Below are 23880 nucleotides of genomic sequence, written 5' to 3'. Positions count from 1 at the left end.
CCCAGAAGGGGGAAGAGAAGGAAGATTTCTTTGGCTCCGATAAGGGCATCTTTTCATCATGCCAGTCTTGACCAAAAGCTTTTTGCCCTTAAGTAGGGTGACAATGAGACTATGGTTGGTTTGTAACTGCTTACTCTAGAACAGTACCCACAGAGTTCTTCTGCGAGTTTATTGGTGAGCAGGAACAAGTTTTCAGGAAAACACATTGACAAATCCACAAAAAGGCAGAGGCAGGCCTTGAGATTCCTCAGTGCCTCTGAATCGATAGCTTAAAGCTAGACAGACATGGCAAAATGTATCAAGGTAAGTCTTGACAACAGATCCAGGACTTTTGGTATATAAAGTCATCAACTGGCTTGCTCTTTGATCAGAGGAAAAGGCCTTCTGTTTCTCAAAGGAGCACTTCCTCCCTTTCCTCTAAGCTCTCAAAAAAGCTTAAAAACAGCAAATGATAACTAACCATGGCCAAAGAGTAAGAACAGGAGGACTGACAAAAGGAAGATGCCTCAGTACGAACACCTTGGTACTGCTCCCTCCCTCCATCCCGCCAAAGACGACGAGGCTTTCTTCCGGCAATTCACAGAAGTTACTAGATCGCAGGCCCTGGTTCTCATGGGAGACTTCAAATCACCCTGATAACTGCTGGGAGAGCAATACAGCGGTGCATAAACAATCCAGGAAGTTTTTGGAAAGGGTAGGGGACAATTTCCTGGTGCAAGTGCTGGAGGAACCAACTAGGGGCAGACCTCTTCTTGACCTGCTGCTCACAAACGGGGAAGAATTAGTAGGGGAAGCAAAAGTGGATGGGAACCTGGGAGGCAGTGACCATGAGATGGTCGAGTTCAGGATCCTGACACAGGGAAGAAAGGAGAGCAGCAGAATACGGACCCTGGACTTCAGAAAAGCAGACTGACTCCCTTAGGGAACTGATGGGCAGGATCCCCTGGGAGAACAACATGAGGGGGAAAGGAGTCCAGGAGAGCTGGCTGTATTTTAAAGAAGCGGGTCCATGCATTCCTAGGCGTGGTAGGCTACTACCAACGGTTTATTCCCCAATTCACCACTAGGGCAAGTCCCCTAAAGGACCTGGTGAAGTTTCGAGGTCCAGACATGGTAAAGTGGACCGACGCAGCAGAAGGGGCATTTACAGACCTTCGGACAGCCCTCTGGAGGGCAACAAAAATGATTAGGGGACTGGAACACATGACTTATGAGGAGAGGCTGAGGGAACTGGGATTGTTTAGTCTACAGAGGAGAAGAATGAGGGGGGATTTGATAGCTGCTTTCAACTACCTGAAAGGTGGTTCCAAAGAGGATGGATCTAGACTATTCTCAGTGGTAGCAGATGACAGGACAAGGAGTAATGGTCTCAAGTTGCAGTGGGGGAGGTTGAGGTTGGATATTAGGAAAAGTTTTTTCACTAGGAGGGTGGTGAAACACTGGAATGCGTTACCTAGGGAGGTGGTGGAATCTCCTTCCTTAGAAGTTTTTAAGGTCAGGCTTGACAAAGCCCTGGCTGGGATGATTTAATTGGGGATCGGTCCTGCTTTGAGCAGGGAGTTGGACTAGATGACCTCCTGAGGTCCCTTCCAACCCTGATATTCTATGGTTCTATGATTCTTTTAGCCCAATCCTTGAATTTGTCTAAGGCCCTCTGAATCCTATCCCTACCCTCCAGCGTATCTACCTCTCCTCCCAGTTCAGTGTCATCTGCAAAATTGCTGAGGGTGCAATCCACACCATCCTCCAGATCATTAATGAAGATTAAAACTGGCCCAAGGACTGACCCTTGGGGCATTCCACTTGATACCGGCTGCCAACTAGACATGGAGCCATTGATCACTACCCGTTGAGCCCGACAATCTAGCCAACTTTCTATCCACCTTATAGTGCATTCATCCAGCCCATACTTCTTTAACTTGCTGGCAAGAATACTGTGGGAGACAGTGTCAAAAGCTTTGCTAAAGTCAAGGAACAACACGTCCACTGCTTTCCCTTCATCCACAGAGCCAGTTATCTCATCATAGAAGGCAATTAGATTAGTCAGGCATGAATTGCCCTTGGTGAATCCATGCTGACTGTTCCTGATCACTTTCCTCTCCTCTAAGTGCTTCAGAATTGATTCCTTGAGGACCTGCTCCATGATTTTTCCAGGGACTGAGGTGAGGCTGACTGGCCTGTAGTTCCCAGGATCCTCCTTCTTCCCTTTTTAAAAGATGGGTACTACATGACCCTTTTTCCAGTCGTCCAGGACTTCCCCGGATCACCACGAGTTTTCAAAGATAATGGCCAATGGCTCTGCAATCACATCTGCCAACCCCTTTAGCATTCTCGGATACAGCACATCCGGCCCCATGGACTTGTGCACGTCCAGCTTTTCTAAATAGTCCCAAACCACTTCTTTCTCCACAGAGGGCTGGTCACCTCCTCCCCATGCTGTGCTGCCCAGTGCAGTAGTCTGGGAGCGGACCTTGTTCGTGAAGACAGAGGCAAAAAAAGCATTGAGTACATTAGCTTTTTCCACATCCTCTGTCACTAGGTTGCCTCTCTCATTCAATAAGGGGCCCACACTTTCCTTGACTTTCTTCTTGTTGCCAACATACCTGAAGAAACCCTTCTTGTTACTCTTAACATCTCTTGCTAGCTGCAACTCAAGATGTGATTTGGCCTTCCTGATTTCACTCCTGCATGCCCGAGCAATATTTTTATACTCCTCCCTGGTCATTTGTCCAATCTTCCACTTCTTGTAAGCTTCTTTTTTGTGTTCAAGATCAGCAAGGATTTCACTGTTAAGCCAAGCTGGTCGCCTGCCATATTTACTATTCTTTCTACACATCGGGATGGTTTGTCCCTGTAACCTCAATAAGGATTCTTTAAAATAAAGCCAGGTCTCCTGGACTCCTTTCCCCCTCATGTTATTCTCCCAGGGGATCTTGCCCATCAGTTCCCTGAGGGAGTCAAAGTCTGCTTTTCTGAAGTCCAGGGTCCGTATTCTGCTGCTTTCCTTTCCTCCTTGTGTCAGGATCCTGAACTCGACCATCTCATGGTCACTGCCTCCCAGGTTTCCATCCACTTTTGCTTCCCCTACTAATTCTTCCCGGTTTGTGAGCAGCAGGTCAAGAAGAGCTCTGCCCCTAGAAATCTGATGAGGTTCAACAGTGACAAGTGCAGAGTCCTGCACTTAGGATGGAAGAATCCCATGCACCGCTACAAACTAAGGACCGAATGGCTAGGCAGCAGTTCTGCAGAAGAGGACCTAGGGGTTACAGTGGATGAGAAGCTGGATATGAGTCAAGAGTGTGCCCTTGTTGCCAAGGCCAATGGCATTTGGGGATGTATATGTAGGGGCATTGCCAGCAGATCGAGGGACGTGATCGTTCCCCTCTATTCGACATTGGTGAGGCCTCATCTGGAGTACTGTGTCCAGTTTTGGGCCCCACACTAAAAGAGGGATGTGGAAAAATTGGAAAACGTCCAGCGGAGGGCAACAAAAATGATTAGGGGACTGGAACACAAGACATATGAGGAGAGGCTGAGGGAACTGGGGATGTCTAGTCTGCGGAAGAAAAGAATGAGGGGGGATTTGATAACTGCTTTCAACTACCCGAAAGGGGGTTCCAAAGAGGATGGATCTAGACTGTTCAGTGATAGACGACAGAACGAGGAGTAATGGTCTGAAGTTGCAGTGGGGGAGGTTTAGGTTGGATATTAGGAAAAGCTTTTTCACTAGGAAGGTGGTGAAACACTGGAATGCGTTACCTAGGGAGGTGGTGGAATCTCCTTCCTTAGATTTTTTAAGGTCAGGCTTGACAAAGCCCTGGCTGGGATGATTTAGTTGGGGATTGATCCTGCTTTGAGGGATCTCCTGAGGTCCCTTCCAACCCTGATATTCTATGATGACTCGTTGGATCACTGGTCTGATCCGGAAGGATCATTCCTATATTCCTTGTTAAGGCACTCCTCAGTTTTCTTTCCCTGACATATGCAGACTCTAGATCAAATTTTACCTCTGACTGAAGTTGAGTCTCTCTCTTATTAATGCTTGTAAAGTTCTCTAAAGGCCTTGGACAGATAGCAATTTCATATTGTAAAACATTTTGCACTAACTACTATGGATTTCCTATAGTTCCAGCAGTGAGGATTCTCCATAATAAAAGACAGATGGCCAATACTTAATATCTGCTATAAAAAGTAGTGAGACAAGGTGGTGAGGTAATATCTTTCAATGGACCAACTTCTGCTGGTAAGGGACAAGCTTTCTAATTCACACTAGAAAATTAAGTTTACTTAATTTTTGTCACCATACAACTGCTACAGTAATTACACCACTTGTGTGCGACTACACTTTGGTCCTTGTGTTGGTGGCATGCATACTCACCAGGAGTGCTTGCATCAATTGTACTGTCAGCGTGGAACGGCTCCTGAAAGCCAGTAACAGTTGATGTAAGCAATGCAGTACTACCCTGACACTGCGTCAATCTAACTACATTGACCTTGATTCTACGTTGCTCGTGGGGTGGAGCTATTAAGTTGGCGTAGCTGGGCAGTTAGGTCAGCAGGAGCCAAATTTAAGTATAGACACTTCCAGTTACGTTGACATAAGCTGCCTTGCATCAACTTAACTCTGTAGAGTAGACCAGACCTTAAGGTCTGGGAAATGCCACAGCTAAATACCAGGTGGAACAAATCATTTAGCACAAGGAGTTATTTTGTAAGAAACAATTCAAAGTGAAGTGAGCAGTTAACACTTCTGCAGTCCTTGGACAAAGGCAGGTTAGTAAGTTACAGATTGTTAGGAGACAAATTCAGTGTTTATTAAGACCATGATTTTTAGTGTCTAACAAAGATCTGAATTTAAGCTCCCAGCCTAAATTAGTACCAGGCATGAGCATAATAATATTTATATTACAGTAGGGCCCAGATGCACTATTCAGGAATGGGGCCCCAGGAGGATAGGACTAGTACACACATGAATGAAGACAGTCAGTACCTCAAATAGTTCCTCAACTATAAGGCTAGATTCTGCAATGAGCCTCTCAATAGCACAGAATAAACTATCCAAGCAGGGCAGGGCCCCACAATGGGGCTTTAAGCCACCTCTGTGCCTCCAAGATTCTTGGCCACTTTGGTGGGCCCAGAAGAAATTAGGGCAGTTCCAGTCTCCTCACAGCCTCTTTCGATTGATCTGCAGCCAAGAAGAACTTGGAACTTTAGCCCTTACCTCAACATGCCCCTGTGCCACAGGCAAGGTGGGGCTATAAAATGAAGTATCTGAGGGCACTGGAATATGGCTCATAGAATCCCAGAGAAGGGCTAGGTCTTAAAAAATAAAAATAATTAAAAAAAAAATGTATAGCCCTATTATGAATGCACTGAGCAGAGAAATTTTAGAGAGTCCATTACTAAAATCTCAAAAATCCATCTGAGGGAACACTGCTTTCTACAGATCACATCAATGAGAGTGGCCACAGAACCAGAGAGAATAACTGTTTTGGAAACCTTGTGTTAAAAGTACAGATACAATACAGAATACTAGAGGAATAAGAGAACTCTGGGCTCCATTCCCAAAGTGCATTGTTCTGGGAAAAAGCAGCCATGCTACTGTCCTCCATTACTCTTCCAAAATTATTCATCTTAGATTCTGAGTGGGGAGCAGGATCGGTAAATATAAGCTGGTTCAAATAAGAATTCCCTTTCATGAAAGTTACTGCTTGGACACTGGCAGGACAGTCATCCCACACTATCAAACACTCAGGATCACGTTTCCTTGACAGGCTAGAAAGCAGGTCTTGGTGGTGGTGGAGGGTGGTTTCATACTTGCTTAAGCATGCAACAAGGAGGACAATTACGCTCAAAGAATTAGGAAGTGTGTGACAAATGGAGAAAGAATTGTAATTTGACTGATTGTTCTTGGAGGCTGTTTTGCAGACATTTAAAGGACACCAGAAAAGAAGTAAGGAGGCCCTGAGCATCTCAGAAGTGTTGCAGAAAGACAGACGTAGTTGAAAAGGGATCGTGGAGGCAAGTAATGAGAGTACACCAGAGAGCCTTCTGCTGTAAAGGAGGGAACACAGTAGAGAGACAAAATAATTAGTTTTCTTTCCAAAACTAAAAAGAGTTGAGGGGAAAGAAAATACTACATCCACTGACTTGTGTGGTAATAAGAGGAATAAACGAATACCAAAATGTAAAACTTCTACCCTGGTAGTACTTCTGCCTTTCTGGAGTTACCACAGACAAAACTAGTGTTAGAAGAAAATGTGATACCTCAGATACTTTTGTTAAGGTTGGGAAGAGGAGAATACAGAGGGCAAGTCAGTCATATAGAAGTTACAGAAGGTTTTTCACTTTGTTGACTATTCCTCAAATTCGTGTTGTAGGATCTAGTTCATATTTTTCAGATCCAAGGGTTATACTTTGGAGACTACATCAAGATCATCAACTCTAATACAAAATCTGTTCCAATGAGAATTCTGTCATCTAATCCTGTATCCTCTGTCAGTCACCAATGACAAAGGCTTCAGAGAAGACGTATAACTCACCCTAATGCTCCTAATTCTCCATCATATATTGCGTAAGTTTCTTCCTAAGTATTTAGTGATCACTTTATGCCCTGACAAAATGATAGTTCTTGAAATTTTATTGCATCTGTAGGTGCATTTTTTCCTTAACAGTATCCAACCCAAATTTTGAAATTTACTAAACTCAATAATACCTGTGGGGCAGCAAGTTTCAGACTGACACAAATGACATGTAATAAATATTTCCTTTTAGATTAGTAGGAAGGGTGACAAGGTCTCTTTCACTGCCATCTTTTAATGTAAACTGATTTGGTAAAGAAAGGTCCACAAGATTAACATCTAGGAGCAAGTAAACCCTGAAGTGAGCTAATCCATTCCAGAACAAGAATCTAAAAAAAAAAAATCAATAAGAGGCTGCAGTGAACCCACACAGTATCACAGAAAATATCCAAGGCATTAACCCAAGGGATCTTATAGTCAGATTACTACTCTGAAACAACAGCACACAGAGGATCACCACAATGTAAAGCTACTTCTTTGAGACAAAAGAACAGGAGTACTTGTGGCACCTTAATAAATTTTTAGTCTCTAGAGCATAAGCCTTCGTGGCATTAAGTCCAATTACTGCAATCTCAATCTTTCTTTCCTGGAAATATAGTGTAATAACTAACAGATGTGTTTACTCCTGAAGTCATTAGTATTATCTCAGTTTCATCATATACAAAGCATTTCTAGAAGTAGTGTCTTCCCCTTTGGATGTGAATAAATCACACTGCCTTAAGTACAGCCAACATTAATAATTAGAATGGTACAGTAGAACCTCAAATATATGAACAGAGTTACAGACTGACAAGTCAGCTGGACACCATGTAAAAACCGGCAGTAACCAATCACGCAGCAGAGACAAAAAGGGCAAATAATGTGCTGTGCTTGTATTGCATCTTAAAGGTAGACACATCTAGGCTGCCTGTTCCCAATGCCACCCCCACAAGCAGGGCAGCCACTTACAGCTATAGTAAAAGACGACAACACTGGGGCTGCCAGCCCAAGGCAGCTGGAGCCAGCAGGGAGATGTACTGTTTACATACACACACACACACACACACGCACGCGGCTGGAAAGTGGACAAGCTTGAAAGATGCTGCCGACTGGAGCTGAGGAGGGAGCTCAACTACTGCTGAAGCATGGCCTGGCATGTCAGCTGTTAGATCTGGAGCCCGAACTGTGCTTTGTTCAGAGTTACAAACAACCTCCATTCCCGAGGTGTCTGTAAACTCCAAGGTTCTACTACATAGTAATTAATTTCTATATGGACAAGTCCTTTTCCACCAAAAAAGGATAGTTTTGTCTCAAATCACCATTTTGGGACTACTTAAGAACTCACTAACACATGCCACTGGTGAATAGAACAGGAACACAACATAAAGGTCAAGCAAAGAAGTCAACTACCAAGTTTATCTGAGGGCTTGCTGAGAAGTATAGGCATAACCATGGGATTGCATATGGTAGTGGTTCCTTTCTCCACGTGGTGGTGCGTGCCTCCAGTCCGATATATACTTGGAAAAACTGAAAAAGAAGCATAGTACAAGAACACTCTTTGAAATGTGAGTAGGTCAATGCAGATGAAGACACTTAATGTGCGGTAGCAGGGTCCACATGGAAGTTCATGGGCAGCATGTTAATGCACTGTAGCTTCACATGCCAGCTTGTCACGCACTAACTGTTCATCTACACAAGACCTGCTACTTCATAGTAAACAAAGCTACACTTTGGATGTCCAAAACATTAACTCTCAAGCCAAACATAAAAGCAAAGACAAGATTTTGTTTAAGAGCAAGTATTGAGTAAGTCTAACTGCTGCTATCAGAAAAAACAGCAGTCAGTCAGCATTCTCTTTCATAGAGGCAATATTGTCAAGGACTTTAATTGTCCCTGTCTTTATCTGTTAAGGAAAAGGGGGGGGGAAAAACACATACCCCATTTGTTGGAACAAAATTAGAGACAAAAATCCTCTGAATAATTTAGCAAAGCTTTACTTGTGGGGCAAAGGTTCTCAAACTGTCTCATTGTGGACACATTAGTAGAAGTCTGAAAATCAAAGTTACTTCTCAATATGTACGTTTAGTTAACTCTTAGATTAACAAGGTGGGGAAGACAGGAAAAAGGAGAAAAAAAAAATGTTTCCTGGAAGAGAAGTATGCAGGTAGAAAATGAAAGCTTTGTGGTATTCCTTCTGTAGGAGACTGATGGTAAAGGACACTGAATAAACACATTGTTGAATACCCTTTTAAAGCAAAACACATTTATTATAACGCCATTATATAAAAACTGTACATTTTTCAATATTAACTAAAAATTGAACATTTAAGCACGTTAAGTCCAAAATTTAGCCCATAAAATTGTTACATCAGCTGGGAAAAAAGGTCTTCCTAGACACTACGTATTTAACCCTGCCACAACTAAAAAAAAGAAGTGGTGGACACAGAGCAGGACAACAGCAGCTAGGGGGGAAATAAAAGGAATAGCCATTGCTGATATGTAGTCTGCACGGGAACTCTGCCACTGACTTGCTATATGGCTTTGAGCATAAGAGGTAAAAACCATTTTTTATTACCATTACTGTAAAAACTAGGGTACCATCAGCTACTCCTGAACAGGTGGCAAAAAGTTTAATGTCTGTAAAAGCACTGACTATATTTAAAACAAAGCAGTTTGTTTAAAAAAAAAAAAAAAACTAAAACAAAACAAAACCCACCACAGTGTTTTTCCTTCACTAACTTGCTTGCTACGGCTAGAATTCAGGCACTCCCACCCCTTCATTAGTTAATGACACTTCACTCAAACATATCTTTATGTACTGGTTTAACTTTCTGCAAGGTCATCCATTACTACAGGAGAAACATAACCCTCAATTCAAGCACAGACAGAGGAAAAAAGCGTTGGATAAAGAGGAATTAACAGAAACAGTGAAGTCCTCTATCATTTCTGCTTTCAGAACTTAACATTTTTCTATAGTCATTTTTATACCAAGTAACTGTTTTCAATCAAGTAAACTGTACAAACAACACAAGAAAAGAATGATTTCTAAGCTTCAAGTCCGCTAAATTTAAAAGTTGAGTAAATAAATTAGAGTCTCTATGAGACTTGCACTATGGTGAAGGTCCCATTGGACAGAGAGCAGCAAGTCTAGTTAGTTAGTAAACAAATAAAGACATTAGCTGTCTGATCAAATTTGACTCATATCTGCTACGAGATGTATTGGAAAAAAGTCATTAACATGAATAAGACATGCATAACTTTTGAGCAAACTGGTCTTATGTTTTTCCACTGCACTCAGAGTGCAGACAAGCCTGAACATTAGTAGCTCTAAAGTCTTGTATAATAAACAATTTCATGCAGTTTCTCAAATAAAAAATTGGAATGTACAGCTAAGTTAAATTACCAACCAGATCTGAGACAACTTGAAGTACTGGTCCTAAAATGTTTACTGGATGTTCCATTCCAGTATTTACTGTTCTTTAGGATCCTGTTTTCCCATGTGTTTAGTTTGGTGTTAAAAACTGCACTTTCATTAGAGATACAGATTGGGAAATTTTATATATGCTTTACCAAAATGTTTGTCATGAGTGAAGACAACAGAAGATAAGTGGAAAAAATAGTTTGTACACTTCATGTTTATTTAAATTTGTGGCACTTACCTTTGGCAATCTGGGTGTGTGTGGTGTATAAGGGTCTGAATTTTTAAAGCACCACGAGCAGTTTCTTAAGCGTATATGAAAGGACAATTTTTATTTTTCTATTTATTTAAAGAGGAGATACTTTGCGTGATAGAACATTCATGGGCATGCACTACAAACACTTGTAAAACTAAACAGTGACATCAATGCCTCCGTAAAAGACAGGAAGTTTAGTCGCCCTAAATTCAGACCTAATTCAGTGCTGTCAATAAACTGAGGTTTTTTTGCTTGCTAGTTTAATACCAAAAAAAAAAAAAAAAAAGTCCTCCAAAGAAGTGGTTGGAATCCATTTATTTTCATCAGTGTCTACTTTTCCCCAATGCACAACTGTCTATAAAGAATTAAGAGACTGATGAGGTCTTTGTTCCTCCCCTGCTACTAAGTTATGGGTTTTTTTGGACTTAAACTCTACATTCTGTAACCCTGAATAGTTCCAAGATATGTTTTCTGGTTTTGGAGGTATTTGGCTGTATTATACTACCTCAGACTTCATCCTTATTTAGTGTGGAGTGACAACTGAAATATACGACTGCTTCAAGTAAAAACAGAAAAACCAAGTACCCCAAATGAGATATTAATGTAATATTTAGTTAAAATCTAAATGGTCAATATCAAAGCATACAAAGCATCTTTTCAGTCAGAAAATAAGCCAATCAAGGGAGAAAGAGTCAGATTACGAAGTCCATGTATTACACTTTCAAGTAGGCAACAGACTAAAATATTTCAGATTGTGATGTTACCTGAAGCTTTGATAAATCATTCTTGTGTTACATAAGGTTAAAAATATATATATCAACTAATCCTTAACACTATTAGACTGACAGAGAAGTGATTTCATGTTTACTATAAGAACTAGGTATTATTAATATTACTTATAAAGCTGCTCTGTAGCTACAGTTAAACATTACTTCTCCAAGATGGAGTAACTTCAGCGATGAGGCTAATGGACAAAAATACATGTTAGAGCAATCTAGTCAGAAAAAAAAGCCTTCATAACAAGAAAAAAGATTGGAGAAGGGAAGGAGGAAAAAAAGTATTTTCATCCTTCTACAAGGATATTACAAAACAATGCCACATTAAAGCCATCTTAATATATTAATGCAATGCCAGTTCATTTCCAATTGCAAGTTTAATGTTTCATCTGGCAAATGCATTTATAAATATTTCAGTACTCTAATTCAGAATTGACAATCATGACTTTGTAATTCAGCTCATCAGGCAGCAGCGAACAACTAATTGCAAGTCCTGTGGTCACCCCACCAGCTGGTACTCTAAAGAACTGTAATCTCTAATATGCACTTGTTAAAAATGATCTTAAACATTTGACCTTTAAGCTTCCAAACATTTTAAACTACAGAGTAAAGAGAACAAGCTTCATGTTAAGAAAATATGAAGAATTCTTCCCATAACAATACCCAAAAGCCTCTCTTTGTTTCTGTATCTTCAGTATGATCCCCAATTACCAGCTGGTTACTCTCCATTATGCAGTTTAACTGATGGGATTCAAATATCTATCTCCATATATAAACTAAAAAGTGCACTGGGTACTAAGAGCACTGAGTCTTTGAAAAACACTACTGCTCATATAGCCAGTAGTGCAAAAGTTTATTCCACAATTCACACACTGTACTGAATTGGCTGAGCACTAATACATCAGCAGAGGACAGTGTGATTACTATAGCAATGAAACTTCTACTACTTTTCTGGCTCAAGAATAGAGAGAGTGATATGGCAGCCATAAAAAGGAGGTTCTGTGGTAGCTGGCAGGACAGTTGAAGACCTAGAGAGACAGCAATGAAGGTAGATGTCCCTGGGTGGCTGCTTGGTGTGACTTGGCTGATTTCCTTGAGTTGCCTGCATGTAATTAAAGTCTATCTTGGTTTAAAAATACACTCATGTATATAAAAGATAGGTAAGATACACAGGGTAAACCAGTTACAACATACCCAACTCCATGACAAGCCAATGGAAACTGACTTGGTACAACAAACAACAAAGAGACTACTGCCCTTATAAGGAGCAACATGTTTCTCACCGAGTCATCAATATTTTGTTTATCTACAGAGTAGCAAACTGGAGTTTTTTGGGGGGACGGTTGTTTTGTTTTTTTAGTATAAATTGCCAAGTCAATCAATCAGATCTTACATGGACTGTTCTCCCTCCAAAGTGTCTCTGAGAATGTGTCGATAATTAAAAGGTTTTGCCAGTATAGATATATATTGGCAGCCCTTCAGTGGAAATGCAGCTTATTTTAGCAAAGGAACTCTTGTCGGTATAGCTTCAACTACTTTCCCCCCCCCAAAAAAGAAAAAAGTTATACTGGCAAAAGGATTTTCTCTTTGCTGGTACATCTGCATTGATACTAGGGCTTTTGACAGCACAGTTATGTTGGTATGGGGTCCTACCAGGCATTGCTATGACAGTAAAACTGCCGATTGTAGGCCAGGCCTAAGGTGCCTACTCCATAGTATTTTGGGCCAAGCCAACTATTCTTGATAAGCATTCTTCCACATAATATGTTAGAACTTCAGTCTTGAAGGAGGTTTTACATGCCAGCCTAAGAATGAAGTTTCATAGGTGAAAAAAGCCTATGTCCCTGTTGAGAGCTAAGGTCAGCTCCACACTATAAACTTACAATCAGTATAATTACGTTGTTCAGGGATATGAAAAATCCACACCCCTGAGTGACACAGTTATACCGACTTAACCCCGGTCTGGACAGTGCTATGTCGATGGGAGGTATTGTCCGTTACATAGTTACCACCTCTTGTGGAGGTGGATTAACTATGCCAACAGGAGACAAAGTGGGTATTCACCCACGAAAGCTTATGCGCCAATACGTCGGTTAGTCTGTAAGGTGCCACGGGACTCTTTGCTGCTTTTACAGGTCCAGACTATCACAGCTACCCCTCTGATACTATGCCAACAGGAGAAGCTCTCCTGTTGGTGTAGTAGCATCTTCACTGAAGTGCTAGAGCAGTGTTTTAAATGTAGACCTGCCCTAACTCTCCTTGCTGTCTGTACTCTAAAAGAAGATCACTCACCCTTTAGTTTGTAACCCAGGTGGGAAGATGAATATTGGAACTGGACATTTTTTTAAAGCTGTGCCTCTGCACTAGGAGAAACAGGAGACATCTGGCATGTATTAAGACCCACAGAACTACTATGAGGCCTTGACAAGCTAGCACTTTTCTTCAGAAGCGTCTTCAAAGTAATTCAATCTTTCCTTTAATTTTTGTGAATCAATATGGACAAGGAGAAACTCTGTTCATTTACTGTGACAATGCATCCCCATTTTGTTTTGTATTCTAAATAAATAAAACATGAAGTGATAAGAAAACAGCTAGGGCAAGAAGTAAAACGGTTACAGAAAATCCAAGAAAGAAGATTGCAGTGGTTTGGACTGGTCCATGTCAAAAATGGACCTAGAAAAGATGCCAGGTATGTCAATACACAAAATGCAAGCAACTAGAAAACAGGAAAACGGAGGAGGAGTTGGATACACAGTGAAGAATGACATACAACAAAAATGCCTAAAGATGGATGAAGCCACGAAGCTAGTACAAGACAGAATGTGGTGGACAGAGGTCATTTGACCTCATCACTGCTGAGTTAAACAGGGATCAAAGAAGAAAGATTCTCCTTGTGTTCCATTTTCTAGATCAGCATGTGTAGATTCCCCACAATTCCGAGTTTTCAAAAAAACAAGCTTATCACTGCAGATGTTGCTACCAGATGACAAGCCAGGTCTGATTAGCCACTCACTGAGGGCTCGTCTACATGGGGACATTTACAACTATACCAGTATAAATATACTGCTACATAACTCCCTGCATAAGCACTCTTATTCCACAATAAGAGTGCTTTTTTCTGGTTCAGTTTCTCATATTCAAAAATCTGCAAACAGGTTTCATGGTGGCTGTAGGCACACTCTCTCACCTTTTCACTAAAAATATAATACATTAGATATTAATATAAAATATAGTCTTATCCTTACAGTTGAAAATAACTTTGAAAACATGAGCCAAGTATAAATCAATGCAGACCCAACCAAATCTTCAGACAGCTTAAAATAGCTCTACAGGGTGTTAACTGTCCCATTCATCTCAAATACCTTGTGGTTACTGCCATTCTGCTGCTGTGGAATTTGACATTTTTCCATGATGCCATAGAATGGAGCATTATTTGCCATTTTACCACAGCCAAGTGTGCTCAGCTTTTTGTTTTGTCTCCCTTCCCTGCCACACCGACATTTGTCTGCACAGGTCTCTTGTGCCCCTGCTAACTGGATTGCATGCTCCCTGCACTATTCCTCTGAGCCAAGTGGCAGGACAGTCCCAAGCACCTTCTTTTTCTCTCTCTTCAATGGAGCTGCTGGTTGTTGCCTGACTCTCCTCTCTGGGGGGAAAACTCAGAACCAGAATGCACATCAGCTACCACAGTATTTCAAAGAAGTTTTCTGTGAAAGGATTCTGGGGCACGCATATTCCCCCTAAAAGGGGCCAACTGGAGACAAGCACTTCTCTCCATATAATAAACCTACTGAATTCAAGAAGAGCTTATATATTTACAAATTCAGAAGACTGTTACAGTCATGGCAATACTAAAACACAAAAGCCTTCTGAGCATCATACTTGGTGTCACTATAAATAGCAAAAACTGTCAAGCCTCTCAACTGGGGAAACACAGATTGTGCTGTGTGCTTCTGATTCTATTTAATGTTTTGTTAGGATCTACTGTTGCCAGTCAAGCCAAGGTAATTATCCTCTCCAGTTATGCAATCATTAGATAAATTCATGATATAACTGCAGACATCCAGGAACAGCTGTTCGGATGAGCCAGTACAACTGGACAAACTACAAATGTTCCCTTAAGATTTGTCCTCATTTATCGTCCCCCTAATAGAGCTGCCCGTTGTGCTGTCCACTGATAGGTGTGCTAAACAAGAAAAGTAATATTTGAAGTTTTCCAAGAATCAATTCTTGCAAGCATCATTCTTGGTATCTTCATTGATGATTCCCTAGTTGCAACTGGAAAACGGCACCCTTGTGACTAGAATCCAGTCTTTCACCTGAAGCCATTGGGACATATTCAATTCACCAGGAAGTAGAGCTGGTTGAAAAGTTTCTAATTTTGCAATTTTTGGAGGAGGGGAAAAAAAACCTTCATACCAATTTTTGCAAAAGTCGGGTCCCTTTTTTTTTTTTTTCTGACCAGCAATACAAAGCAACTTTGGTGGAAATAGGGATGCTAATGGAATTGAAAGAGGCACTTAATGAGTTTTTAAATGTTGTGAAAATTAACAGAGGTAAGCCCACCACTGCATTCCTCTTCACTATTTTACATGGAAAAAATGGGCACTAGATAGTAGTAACTTCTTTTACACACTGAAGTTCATTGATTTTCATATGGCAAAGTTCTGAGCACATAGTCTGAATTAAGACAGCATGCAAACATTTTCTTTGGTAAATGTGGCTTTGCCCTTAATCAATTGCTGATCAGGATTTGCTTGCTCTGAAAGCTTCTTTTCAGATGCAAAAATAGGACATAGGTTCTCATATGGAGATCATGAGCAATTATCAGTGTCATATTGCTCAATGAAAGGGGTTCCCTATCTGGTTCCAGTATGGAAAAAGGTTGAGAAACATGATTTATAACATTGATGAGACACTCTTCTACTCTGGGTGACTAACTGTGTAATGTTTATTTTTAACTATAGAAACAAAAGCAGTAGCAAAAGTCCTCAAGAAACTCTACCTTTCTTGACCCTTAAAACTACCCAATAGATTAGACTTCCCCCACTCAAAACTCCCATCCCCAACAACAGTTGCCCAAGTAAGCCTCACTCTTTCAAATCTGGGGAAGAAATTAAATAAAAATTACATCATGTTCCCTGAAGTCAGTAACCTTGGACTGTTTCAGACCAAGAATGGAAGCTCATTCACTTTTTTCACCCCCATCTTTGGCATTCTACAACCACCCACATCTGTCACTTTTGTAAATAGTCTTCACACTTTTGAGCATCCATATGGAAAAGCACAGTATTGGATGAGTGAATCAAAGGTCGTACTGATGTAGCAGGCCACCCCAGGAAATGTGCAGGCTAGTTTCCTTGAGACAACTCAGGATCAATAAATCCTCCGGAACGCAAGGCAGGATCACCATTTTACAGACTTCATCTTGAAGTGCCTCCAGTAAGTGTATTGGTTCAGTGATCTTAGATTCCAGGGGCATGCAGCTGGTGTCCTGCAAGGGTTGCTGGGGCAGAAGATCAACTTCTGCCCACATACAAAAAAAAAAAAAAAGAGGAAACAAGAGGAGATGCATCCCCTCTCTCCAGTGTCAGAAGCCTCATCTCTCTTAAGTTTTAAGCTATTTGCCCATACCATCTGGGTACTCCAAGTCCAAACAAACCCATTACCAGCTACTAACACTGTAGGTTTCACCCAGTAAAATCTGTAATGCAATTGTTTTAACAACATACAGTTCTGACACTGAAAAATTTAACATTTGTCAACATAAAACTGAACGGTGTTCCACAATGCGTTTTGAGTAATGTACTATCTGCATTTTTACACTTTAGTTAAGTCAATACAAAGTTTAAAATTTGAATCTTGTGCAGAAAAATCTGTGCATCACACAATCAAGTATCACTATGCCACAAAAATAAGGGCCTAGCTGCAGAATTTAGGCCCAGTTTCTCCGAGTACAGCAAGACCCTTGTTATATAGTGAACAGCATCAAAGATAAAGTGCTGTTTTATTTATCACTAATGACAGAGTTTTCTTATACCACCAGAAGACCATGGGCAGGTCTACACTATTAAGTTGACCCAAGTTACACACCTCCAGCTATATGAACAACATAGCTGGAGTTGACGTCCCTTAGGAAGACTTATTGCTCTGTCTACACTGCACTGGATCAACGGGAAAGTCCCGTTGACTTATTATGCTTCTCGTTCCGGCGGAGTACTGGTGTAGCCAGGAGAGTGATGAGCAGTCGATTTAGCGGGTATTCACTAGACCCGCTAAAATCGATTCCCAGTGGATCGATCACCACAGCATCAATCCACAGTATATGGAGACAAGCCCTATGTATTAGATCATGGCTGAAACTTTCAAAAGGGACCTGAGCAATCTAAACACCCAAATCTCAGTAGAAGTAAAAACGGGTACTCAGAACATAAACTCCTTCCTGCTCATTTCTAAATCCCAGTCTAAAAATATTATGGGTGTCATTAAAGATTTTGGAAAAAAAATAAATGTGGTAGAACAACAAGTGTCCTAATGTTCTAAGTGGTATAGTTTGCAAGTTTGAGAAGTATTGGTAACATTTGTTTGGCAAGAAATTAAGAGAATCAAAATAGTACTTGGCTTTTTAATGGAACTGCAAGCAAGTTAATCCATGGTCTCAAATGATGGTTTTTCACACGCACATGGTTCACAATTAAGGTCCTCCTTCATTCGCAATATTGCAGAAGCTGTGGATTCTGCACTAGTAGGATTCTACCGCAATTTTTGTTTTAAATTAGCTTACTTGGCATAGTCCAGAATTTTGCATACGTTTTGAGGTTTCCACTATACACTCCCCCCCAGCAGTGCATTAAATGATCTTGGAGACTTTGGGGCACGGACGTAACCAGGGAGCAATGCCTGGGGGCAGGAGAGAGGGAGAGGGAGAAGTCAGGGGGAGGAGCAGAAAAATGGGGATGGGGGGGAATGGTAGGGGTTAGAGCCCTGCAGCGGGCATGATATTGCCACCCTTACTCGCTGCTGCTGGCAGCGGAACTGCCTTCAGAGTTGGGCAGCCAGCTCTGAAGGCAGCGCTGCCACCAGCAGCAGCAGCGCAGAAATAAGGGTGGCAATACCATGCTCTAACCCCTACCATTCCCCCCCCATCCCCATTTTTCTGCTCCTCCCCCTGACTTTGATCCATGGATGGCTGTCCCACTCTGGTTACAGTCCTTTAATTGCACCAAATTGTCTGGTTATCAAAAAAAATTTACAGGCATAACATAATAGTTGAGTGTTTATATTATTCCAGCAAATTTTTCTTAAATAGGTCTGCTGTGGCTTTTCCAAGTTACCACAATTAATAAAGGTCCATTATTACTGTACTTTTCCATGTCTTCTTCACAACTCAACTGCAATTATTTGAAGATCATCCCACAATACAGACCAGGTCTTACTCATAATGCATTAATCTGATATTTTACTAATGCTAATACAGAACACCACAAGTTAAGGATCGATTATGAGTAGTAACTCACTTTTCTTAGTGTATGCCACAACCTATGAATTAATCAAAATTTACATTAATCAGTGCATGAGACCAATGTTTCCATTAAGTAAATACATAAGCAGACTTTTAAAAAGCAATCAGTGGTATAAGCCATGCAAGCAGTTTCTTGGATCAAATTTAATATAGTACAAATATGATTTTTAGTTAATCTGCTAATTAGAACTGGTCTCCCTGCCAAATTCAAAAAATCAAGAATAAAATCTTTAATGAAAATTATAATTGACGGCCTCAAAAGGTGTTCTGGCAAACCATTCGTTGCCTTAGAAGGGGTCAGTGGGATGTTGCCCAGGTTGCACTCAGCAAGGATTGGTGAAACGCTGACCTCGACTGAGGAGGCAGAGACATGGAAGGAGCACTTTGAGGAACTCCTCAACCCAGCAGTGGGCAAACTACGGCCTGCGGGCCAAATCCGACCCATGAGCCATTTTAAGCTGGCCTGCGAGCTTCCACTGGGGTGTGGGGTCTGGGGCTTGCCCCACTCCAGCACTCCAGCTGGGGAGAAGGATTGGGGGCTGCACCACGTAGCTCTCAGAAGTTGAGGAATGGCCCCTCTATAGCTCCTATGCACTCCAATGGCCCCGCTCCAATGGGAGCTGCAGGGGCGGTGCCTGTGGACGAGGCAGCGTACAGAGCTGCCTGGCCGTGCCTCTGTGTAGGAGTCAGAGAAGGGACATGCCGCTGCTTCCGGGAGCCGCTTGAGGTAAGCACTGCTGGAAGCCTGCACCCCTTAGCTTCTCCCCATGCCCCACCCCTTGCCCTGATCCCCCTCCTGCCCTCAAAAGCCCTTGATCCCAGCCTGGAGCCCTCCCCCCCCCGCCCGCATCCTAAATTACTCATTTCTGGCACCACCCCAGAGCCCTCACCCTCTCCCACACCCCAACCCCAATTTTATGAGTATTCATGGCCTGCCGTACAATTTCTATTCCAAGATGTGGCCCTCGGGCCAAAAAGTTTCCCCACCTCTGCCTCAACCTAATGGCCACACCCCCCTTTCAGAAGGCAGCACCGGAAACCTCCAGTGAGATTGGATCTCTTTCGGATGCTGAAGTCGATACAGTGGTACAGTACCTTCGTAGTGATAGAGACAGCAGGGATGGAGGAGATTCACCTGGAGATGTTGAAAGCACTGGACAATGTTGGGGTGTCATGGTTAATGTGCTTCTTCAATGTTGCATGGAAGGCAGGTGCAGTTCCTCTGGACTGGCAAACTGATGTGGTGGTCCCAATCTTTAAGAAAGGAGACCACAGGGTGTGTTCCGACTATAGGGGAAACCACACTCCTCCGCCTCACCGGCAAAGCCTAAGCCAGGGTGCTGGAGGGGAGGTTACGCCTGTTAATTGAACCTCTGATTCAGGAAGAACAATGCGGATTCCATCCTGGCCGTGGAACAACAGATCATCTCTTTGCTGTCTTGCAGATACTTGAGGTGTCATGGGAATTTGCTAATCCAGTCTACCTTTGTTTTGTAGACCTGGAAAAGGCATATGACAGTGTTCTCCAAGATGTCTTGTGGGAAGTGCTGCAGGAGTACGATGTGTCATTGCCGCCTGTGTGTGCTATCTGGTCTCTCTACTCTCAGACACTCTTGTGTTTGTATTCTTGACATTAAGTAGAGGTCAGTCAAGGTGGGTGTTGGACTCCACCAAGGGGTGTGTTGTCCCCACTCCTGTTTGTGATTTTCATGGACAGGATATCAAAGTGCAGCTGAGCTGTGGAGTGCATCCAGTATGGGGACTCGGAGGTGGCATCTTGCTTTGCAGATGTGGTCCTTCTTGATTCTTCAGAGTGCAATCTCTGACGTGCACTCAAATGTTTCACAACTGAGTGTGAAGCGGTTGGGATGAGAATCAGCACCTCCAAATCAGAGGTCATGGTCCTCTCCTGGAAGAAAGTGGACTGCATTCTAGGTAAGGGGGAGTAGCTGCCCTTAGTGGATGAGTTCAAGTATCTAGGGGTCTTGTTCACAAGTGATGGTAAACAGGAGCAAGAGATTAATCAGCAGATTGGTGTGGTGGTGACAGTGATGCAGGCACTGTACTGATCCATGGTGGTGAAGTGGGAGCTGAGTTTTCATACGAAGCTCTACGTTTACTGGTCGCTTTATGTCCCCATCCTCACCTATGATCATGAGCTTTGGGTAATGACTGAAAGGATGAGATCACAGGTACAAGTGACAGAAATGAGGTTTCTCTGCAGGGTGATTGGGCTTACCCTCCAAGATGTGGTGACTAGCTCAGCTATTCAGGAGGGCCTCAGAGTAGAGCCACTACTCCCCCAGATCAAGAGGAGCCAGTAGATGTTGTTCAGGCACCTGATAAGGATGCACCCTGGGAGGCTTCCGTTGGAACTCTACCGGGCACATCCCACTGGGTGGAAGCCCGAAGGCTAGCCCAGGACACACTGGAGGAATTATATTTCCCAGCTGGCCTGGGAACACTGGGGAATCCCCCAGGAGAAGCTGGAACCTGTTGTTGAGGAAAAGGAGATCTGGGCCTCCCTACTCTCCATGCTGCCACCACAACCGTCACCAAGAAAAGCAGCATAAAGGAAAAAAGAATAAGCAGCACCTGTCCCACACTAATCTCAGTTTAAAATATCTCCACAGGAAAAAGCAAAAACGATATTACTGGCTAAATTACATGGTAGATAATTTCTACTCCATTTCAGATTTGTCAGTTCTCTTTAAAGTTCTGTAATTGGGTGAAACAGTGAATAGGCTTATGCTTTGCAACTGTGAGATAAGAAACCACATAAAATAAATAAAAACCAAATAAAACCCTTCAGCCATTTAAAATGGATATCAGCTTAAATAATATCAGTGTAAAGTATTTAGTGTTACCAATTAACACCCAAGATTACTACAACTAAGATATTTCTGCATCCATTTTTAAGTCTGATTATGTTATGCATTTGATGACAGTGATGTTAGTCAGTCAAACCATTCCCCTGTTTGTGTGTTTCTTTCCCACAGCAACAGAAGTAGGAGAATTTTTTTTTTTTTTTAAACTAGCAAAGTGATTGTAAAACCACAAGGTCTGGCTGGGGAACATGGGGGCATACACAATATCTACACCGTCACTCTTCAAAAAGGGGACTTGAGTTCACATTTGCAGGGATGCTTTAACAAAAACGCTTGTCTGCAATGTTTTAAAATACAAAGACAAACCACTACAACAGCTTGGGCAGCCTTTAAGACTCAAAGTTAGAGATAACCAAATGAAAAAAAAAAAAAAACCTGCCCTATGAAAATATGTATTTTTTGAGATTCAGGTGCCTCAGTCTGGAGTGACTATTTCCAATGGTATGGGCTGAGTCAAACCAATAAGTGGTTTCTTAAATCAAAAATCTGTAAAAAAAAATGTGATTGGAAAATAAAGAAATAGATCATTTTTTAGCTTGGTTTCACATTATGTGATCAGTAGCTCACAAAAGCTTATGCTCAAATAAATTTGTTAGTCTCTAAGGTGCCACAAGTACTCCTTTTCTAGCTTTTAAGAACGCTAAAGTAACCTTACAAAACCATGCAGCATTCGCTTCCTGAATCTGCATAAAGTTTAAGTATCTGCTGCTGCTCATTATACACATCAGGAGACTGGAATTAAGTCAATAAGACTTCAGGTTAAACTGCTGCAATTCAGAAATCTACTGACAATAAAATTGTAAATATGCCATGTCTACGCTGCTGCATGGAACAGTTTAAAAGAAGGAAGCCCTGGCATCACGGATGGATGGAAGAAAGAAAGGATGCAGGGGGCTTAGAATGGATGAGAACCATCCTGCCCCATCTTTCCAGAGCCCCCTACCTGTGAAGTGGGGTAGAGCTTCCACAAGACTTTGGGGTAGGGAGGCAAAAGAAGATTGAGCGGAAAGAAAAAACAAAACAAAACAAAAAAAAAAACCAGAAGCCTCCTTCCTCCTGGCTACTAGAAAAGGATACATCTTCAAAATTTGTCTCACACCTACTAACTAGAAGTGGATATAAAAGATAAAGCCTTTTCTCTTCAAAAGGCAGGATCAACAAACCGCAACAACCACCATCTCAGCAGCTAAGGGAGGGTAGAGTGGGAGAAATGAGCTTCTCACTAGGATGTTGCCTCCCCCCCCCCCCCCCAATCATCTCCAGTTGTTTCATATTTAACTTAAGATTTAGATTTCCAGTAGCATACAAACTTTGTCCATTTTTTTCTAGCCACACTTAAAAATGTGTTTCCAGCTCCTGCTCTAAATAAAAGGAGTACTTGTGGCACCTTAGCCCTGGTCTGCACTATGAGTTTAGGTCGGATTTAGCAGTGTTAGATTGGTTTAGCCCTGCACCCATACACACTACGAAGCCATTTTTTCCCCAACTTCAAGGGCTCTTAATACCGATTTCTGTACTCCTCCCCGACAAGTTGATTAGCACTGAAATCTACCCCACTGGGTCCAATTTGGGGTAGCGTGGACGCAATTCGACAGTATTGGCCTCTGGGAACTACCCCAGAGTGCTCCATTGTGACCACTTTGGACAGCACTCTCAACTCAGATGCACTGGCCAGTTACACAGGAAAAGCCCCAGGAACTTTTGAATTTCATTTCTTGTCTAGCCAGCATGGTGAGCTCATCAGCACAGGTGACCATGCAGTCCCGGAATCACAAAAGAGCTCCAGCATGGACCGAACAGGAGGCACTGGATCTGATCGTCTATGGAGAGACGAATCCGTGCTATCAGAACTCCGTTCCAAAAGACGAAATGCCAAAATATTTGAGGGAAAAAAAAAAAAAAAAAAAACACCTCCAAGGGCATGAAGGACAGAGGCTATAACAGGGACCCGCAGCAGTGCTGCATGAAACTTAAGAGCTCAGGCAAGCCTACCAAAGAACCAGAGAAGCAAATGGCTGCTCCAGATCAGAGCCCCAGACGTGCCGCTTCTATGATGAGCTGCATGCCATTCTAGGGGGTACCCCTACAACTACCCCAGCCCCATGCGCGGACTCCATCAATGGACTCTCAAGCAACAGGGTTGCGGATTTTGAGGACGAGGAGGAGGTTGAAGCACAGCAAGCAAGAGATGGCTGCTCCTGCTGAGCTGTTTGCCTGTGGCTGAACAGAAATCATCCCTGTTAGTCACGCAGTGGGGAGAGGGGTGAAGTGATCATCCCAGAGAATTGGATCTGTGTGTGGTGGGGGGGTAGTTGGATTTGTGCTGCACATTAACCCGAAAACCACAGCCCCTCCTTTTAAATGGCTACCCCATTTTAAAGGGCCAACCCAACGGGTGCTTGGTATGTGAAATGAGGGCGCTGCTGTTTGAAACAATTCCCACATGTTAGGACAGTTAAA

At 42.3% G+C, this 23880-nt stretch overlaps 1 protein-coding gene across 3 annotated transcripts in view; it reads right to left on the bottom strand.

Annotated features, from left to right (window-relative positions):
- Positions 1 to 23880, bottom strand: part of ACVR2A (activin A receptor type 2A) — a 110022-nt gene that overhangs the window by 74087 nt on the left and 12055 nt on the right. For 2 of the 3 annotated variants that reach the window (XM_074967311.1, XM_074967313.1), the window contains exon 2: positions 7971 to 8087. The exons of the other annotated variant lie outside the window; for it this stretch is intronic. In XM_074967311.1, coding sequence (XP_074823412.1) covers positions 7971 to 8087 — 117 coding nt within the window. The remainder of the gene's footprint in view (positions 1 to 7970; positions 8088 to 23880) is intronic. 3 annotated transcript variants of the gene reach the window in all.

This window comes from Natator depressus, chromosome 11 (assembly GCF_965152275.1).
Source record: "Natator depressus isolate rNatDep1 chromosome 11, rNatDep2.hap1, whole genome shotgun sequence".
NCBI lineage: Eukaryota > Metazoa > Chordata > Testudines > Cheloniidae > Natator > Natator depressus.
Note: the sequence above shows the minus strand (reverse complement) of the source record. Positions and strands in the feature narration are given on the sequence as shown.